Here is a 5,911-nt window from a genome sequence, read left to right as displayed (position 1 = left end):
GCTGCATATAATATAAAATCTTATTAAAATAAAAAATTATTTTAAATAGTTTCTTATAAAATCAACTCCTTCTTTTAAACAAAAGTCATATTCTAACACCAAAAAAAACAAAAGTTATTCTTAATATTATAAATAAACGTAAATTAACTTTTGTTTTTTTAATCTATAAAAATCACTAAATTATTTTGTATCAGAAAAACTTTATTTAATTTGTAACAAACTGACACATAAAAATTACATAATATACATATATTTTAAGTACCACACTAATTATAGCATAACATGGGGCAGATGACTGAAAAAAAAATTATTTCAATTTAATTAATAATTTCAAATTCAAGTTTTAAACATGAACTGTTGTTAAATACTCGGAATCATGGAAAATTTGTCAGTCATTGCTTCTCATGAATAATACATGCTGGTCTCTCAAAAAAAGAAGAAGCACACTGATTAAAATATCATTGAATAAATCTAAAAAAAGGGACACCAATGCAAGACTCTAAGAAACTAAATGGCATCATCTTTGATCTAATTATTGAAGAATTAAAAGTTGTTTATGTTAACTCCACATCATTTCATGCTTCCAAGTTCATATAGATATGGTAAAAAACAGACTTGTTTTGTCTTTCACCTTTATTCACTGAAACCTTTCTATCTTTTCCTGACACATGTACCAAAACAATTAATCGTTATTTGTTTTAAATCTTAAACAAACTGCACGATATGCAGATTGGAATTGAAGAACCGGGGGAAAACAATAGTGCACAACTGAAGCAAGAATTAATCCTGCACATGTTTGAAACTTGGCATACTCTAAGACGAGTAGGTTCCAAGCTATGTGTGTGAATCATGAAGATTCACGGGTAACATTATGCTTGTGTATATTCCGTTATCTATATATCTAGAGCATATATGCCCAAAATAATATAAAAAAAGAATACATTACATTAAATATGACTTGACAAGTTGGGTTGATTGATGGTATGTTAGTTATGGGGTTTGTTTTATTATTGTTTAAACATACTAAACGACGACTGGCCTTGGAGAAGAAAACATTCCCATGCATACACAAGGTTACGCCATTGACTAATTGCATATGCGGGTGAAGAAGGGTTTAGGGGGCCACCCTAGCTAGCAATACCAATACTACATTGACTAGCTAGGTGGTGGTGTGGTTTTCCCTAGCCAGAAATGACAACTGATTAGGGCTTTTATTGGCAGTGCAGTAGTAGGGAAATGCACAACAATACAGAATCACAGTAGATAGTGGATATGGATACATATATATTGTGCTGTAGTTTGCATGGTACTCTCTCATTACATATTTTGCATGCACATCTCATAAACAACAGACATACAAATAGTAGGGATTCAGAATTTGCAGGATGTAGGCCCTCCATCCAACGAAAAGCTAGAAATAATTAATCAATTATAGCTTTCAAATTCTATATCAGCCGTGACAGTGTTGCTCACTAACTCGAGAATTGAGTCATTCCTTCATAATGACCAAAGAGTTATACCTAAGAGGCAAACAGAGAGAGAAAGAGAGGACATGGACAGATTTGCTTATTACAACAGGACAAACCCCCCACCATCAATTTAATCTAATAAATAGATCTGGACCATGCAAAGAAGATTCCAAATGGGTAACATTACATGCATGCAGTAATTTTAGGGTCTAATTTGCTACTCCACCCACCTCAATCAAAGGTGTAACTAAATTTATCATCCATCTCTGGGTGATTTTAATTTTTAGCTAGCCAGCTAGTTACCAGAAAAATTACTTAAACAAAACAACTTATGTATGTCATGCCCCCTAGCTAAAAGTATATATATTATTGGGAAAGAGAATATAATATAAAAAATGTACATATAATGTGGTGAAATAAAATTGAAATTGAATCCGTACGTACAGAAGATGGGGGGAAGAGAGAGAGAGAGAGCACGGACAGCATATTAGACAAAGAAAGAAAAGGTTAAGGAGTGCGCAGAGAGGGAGAGAGGGGCAGTTCGGATTGAGAATTAGTGTGAAAGGCACGAGACGTGAAGGGAACAATAAATGAGAGAGAAGGGGTGATGAGGCTCATGATAACCCTCATGATCGTCACGTCGTTTTTCATTCGCTACTCCCAAAAATCTCCCAGAATTCCACGCTTCCTCCTCTTTCTCACTGACTCCCTTCTCTTTGCTTTTCTTTTTTGCCTTTGTCCTTTCTCTCTCTCTCTCTCTCTCTCTAAATACCCTTCCTAGTCAACCTCACTTTGTCCCATATTAAACCAACACCCCTTAGCTTTCTCTCATTCATTTTCTCTCCCCCATATGCTTTGCTTGCTACTAGTGAGAGAGTGATCAATCCCCATCTCTGAATGTCTCAGACTCACTCACTAGTTTCAGCTTCAACTAACTACTCACTTTCAAGTAACAATGGGCTCTACTTCACCCTTCGGTACTTCTTTCTTACCGTCCATATATAAGCCTTCTCTACTTTTCATTTCAACTAGCTAGGTATTACCATTTTCTAGGCCACGGGAAACCTTCACATCACTCACTACCCTTTTTATATATATTCTCAACTTCAACTCCCATTCTTCCACTCCACCATTTCAATTTCCATTTCCAAAGCAGCAACCAAACACAAACCCATCAAACCACTCCCACTTTTCCTTTCCATTCCCCCTAATTATTGCACCGCCTTGTTTTTAGATACTATATATAGCTACTACCTTCATTCTTCTGCTTATTAGCCTTTTCCATCTACATTGCCCCAAACCCTAGCTAGCTTTTGGTCTTCAGTAAGTCAATAAGAAGCCAGCAGCAATGTGGATGGTTGGTTACAATGAAGGAGGCGAGTTCAACATGGCTGATTATGGATTCAATGGGAGGAAACTCAGGCCTCTCATGCCAAGGCCAGTGACATCTCCTAACAACACTTCAAACACAAACTCTCCATGCTTGAGCCGCATTCATCATGGCAACAATTTCTTTTCACAATATCACAATCTGGGTATGCACTTTTTATTTTACTCCCCCCCACCAAACTTTTTCTTTACCTTCTCTATTTCTCTGGTTGTGTTTGCAATTAATTTTGCATATGCTTGTCAATAGTCTCTATGCATGTGAAAGAAACATGGTGTGTGTATATATGTACATGTATCAAAGTTAGTTTATTGTTTTATTAGCATCAGTGGCAGATCAGGGAAAGAGGGAGTTCAACCCTCCACCAGTAGTGGTGAGTTCAAGGTGGAATCCAACCCCGGAGCAACTGAGAGCATTGGAGGAATTGTATAGAAGAGGGACAAGAACACCATCTGCGGAGCAAATCCAACAAATCACGGCACAGCTTAGGAGGTTTGGAAAAATTGAAGGGAAGAATGTTTTCTATTGGTTTCAGAATCACAAAGCAAGAGAAAGACAGAAACGCCGCCGTCAAATGGAGTCAGCTGCTGAGGGTCATCACACCCGTGACTTTGATAGTACTCTTGAAAAGAAAGACTTAGGTAAAAACCACACAACATAATTACCTCCATACTTGTTTTTTTGCAAGAAAGAGACAAATAACAAGAGCCTTGTTATGCAATGCATGGCTGATGGCTTCTTTTGTTTCTTTTCATTTTTTCCAATTGAGTTTTGTTTGTTATTACATGTGTTATTGCTTTCCTTTTCTCATTCGGATTGTTGCTTGAGATGTAAAGTTATATTCTTTTTTGTTTTTCTTTTTGTCTACAGGCGCAAGTAGGACAGTGTTTGAAGTTGATCAGACCAAGAACTGGGCACCCTCTACAAACTGCAGTACTCTTGCAGAGGTCTATTATTCTACATCCTCCTTTGTCTTTGTCCTTGTTCATGGACTAATTAACCAGCCCCCCCTTTTTTTTTCCTTTTTCTCAACTTGGGATTGGGTTTTCACTGCTTAATCGCCAAAAGTCTCTAAGGGTCCATTAAGCAGTGATTTAATTAATTATTGGCATATGATTACTAGAGAATGAAGTTGATATTGGAAACGTTATAGAAAGATATGCACTCCCTAGCTTTAGCTAGGGAAAGGACCCTAAGAAAAGCTTTGTTTGTTGGGAAATGAAAAGGGCCTAAAAGCTGCATTCCTTCCTTTCTGTCGGGGCTGCTGTTATGAAACTTAGCTGGGCTTTTGGGGCCTGTGCTTATTCATGTCATTTAGGCCAGTAGCTTTTGGACACTCCATATGGAATTGAGCACCCATATTCATGATGGAAAAGACAACTCTCACCCTGCTTTAATTTGACTTCTCATAGACCATGCAACTTTATTTGAAAATACTACCAAGTAGGAGTGCATGCCCATTTGAAATCTGTGCTGCCTGTCCGATAACTTTTTGACCTTTGCTCTTTGGTTTTTTTACCACACACATGTTGAGGTTTTCATGAGTTTGTTTTGCACTGCATGCCTACATTTAAAATCTACAGGAATCTGTTTCAATACAAAGGGCAGCAAAAGCAGCGATTGCAGAGTGTAGAACAGATGGATGGCTCCAATTCGATGAAGGAGAGTTACAACATAGAAGAAACTTTATGGAGAGGAATGCCACGTGGCATATGATGCAGTTATCTTGTCCTCCCCCTCCTACAGTTTCACCCCACCTCATAAACACATCTCCTATTACCTCTACTACTAGCATGGCCACCGCAACCACAGTAACAGCAAGACTAATGGACCCAAAGCTCATTAAGACTCATGATCTCAGCTTCTTTACTTCACCTAACAGAGAAAACGGTATTATCCACTTAAGCAGTATCAGCACCCAGGATGATAATTCTGTGGAATCTCAAACCCTTCAACTTTTTCCAACAAGGAACGCGGATCGAAGCAGTGATAACATCAACCAGCAAAAAGAGACAGAGGTTTCGGTTTCAGCGATGAATGCACCCAGCCAGTTTTTTGAGTTCCTTCCATTGAAGAACTGAAACTGATTAGAAAAAGAAAAAACTTGCTGTGTATGTAAAATTATGGGACTGCGTTTAGATATAGTATTTTGTTAGAAAATAGCACTGTTTTTATTGTTATTGATGTTATGTTTCAAGGAATTGGTGCTGTAATAGGACACTGAATTTGAATGAGGTATTTTGCCTTAAAATGCATTTGGACTATGTTGGTTGAATCAAAAACAGTATTTAATTAAGTCTAAGGAGTTTAGTGTTTATATATATGCCTTGTTTGAGTAACTTGATATGTATGTATGCATGTTGCTTCTGATATGAAGGGAGAAACAGGAAAGAGAGTAGGGGGTAGGGAGGGATCGAGGATGTAAATTAAGAATGAATGTATAAGGAATTTGATGTGAGGGTTTGATTTGAGACATAGTATCTGAAATGGGAACAAGATGTGACAGACTAGGATGTTGAAGTATCTATGACTATGAGCATGGGTTGGAGAATTATTTTGTTCTTTTGTTGCATACCTGGAAAAAAAAATAGTGTATACATTACAATCAATGTTCTGATGGAGCGAACTCTGTAGTCCAATTTATGACAATAAAGAAATCACATCAATGCACCAAAAGGAAACAGAGCGGGTGCATTTAAAGTAACGTTCGTAAATTCAATTGAAAGGTGTTTAAATTATTTTTCTAGCTAGCTAATTAAATAAGCCTGTTAAAGTCAGAGTAGAATTTGAGTTTTACGAAGAGAATATCCACGTATCACGTACCCTTCAACTTCAACAACGACAATGTATTGAATGCGAGAATTGACATGAAATAAACAGTGCATATAGTTTTTCCATTTATCAACTTGTGAGGATATTTTTCTTTTCATATATAAAAGAAAGTGCTCGTTATCCTGATTTGGTTGAATTGATTTATCTATATTCCAAACCTCTCGTAACGTTAAGCATCTAAGCTAAATAACATATCTTGAACTTAGTTAATTATATGCATACT

The 5,911-nt window shown here is 36.8% G+C and overlaps 1 protein-coding gene across 3 annotated transcripts; it reads left to right on the top strand.

Annotated features, from left to right (window-relative positions):
• Window positions 1–1,978: 1,978 nt before the first annotated feature.
• Window positions 1,979–5,111, top strand: LOC100777274 (WUSCHEL-related homeobox 1). 3 transcript variants are annotated; one of them, XM_006580338.4, is made up of 4 exons: window positions 1,979–3,004; window positions 3,192–3,497; window positions 3,727–3,803; window positions 4,440–5,111. In XM_006580338.4, the coding sequence occupies exons 1-4, from the start codon at window positions 2,818–2,820 to the stop codon at window positions 4,935–4,937; spliced, it is 1,068 nt and encodes a 355-aa protein (XP_006580401.1). In that variant the 5' UTR covers window positions 1,979–2,817; the 3' UTR covers window positions 4,938–5,111. The 3 variants fall into 3 exon arrangements, with proteins under 3 accessions (XP_006580401.1, XP_006580400.1, XP_003525189.1); XM_006580337.4 differs by having other exon boundaries at window positions 1,980–3,004; window positions 3,186–3,497; XM_003525141.5 differs by having other exon boundaries at window positions 1,985–3,004; window positions 3,180–3,497.
• The last annotated feature ends 800 nt before the right edge of the window (window positions 5,112–5,911 follow it).

The sequence above is a fragment of the Glycine max genome, chromosome 5 (genome assembly GCF_000004515.6).
Source record: "Glycine max cultivar Williams 82 chromosome 5, Glycine_max_v4.0, whole genome shotgun sequence".
Taxonomy (NCBI): Eukaryota; Viridiplantae; Streptophyta; class Magnoliopsida; order Fabales; family Fabaceae; genus Glycine; species Glycine max.
The sequence above is the reverse complement of the archived record's forward strand: the minus strand, read 5'-3'. Positions and strand labels throughout refer to the sequence as shown.

Bases quoted from the DNA above. Each gene is read 5' to 3' on its own strand.
- LOC100777274 (XM_003525141.5), top strand. From the start codon at position 2,818: ATGTGGATGGTTGGTTACAATGAAGGAGGCGAGTTCAACATGGCTGAT. The intron at 3,005-3,179 runs GTATGCACTTTT...TTGTTTTATTAG, and splicing joins TTCACAATATCACAATCTGG to CATCAGTGGCAGATCAGGGA. The intron at 3,498-3,726 runs GTAAAAACCACA...TTTTGTCTACAG, and splicing joins TCTTGAAAAGAAAGACTTAG to GCGCAAGTAGGACAGTGTTT.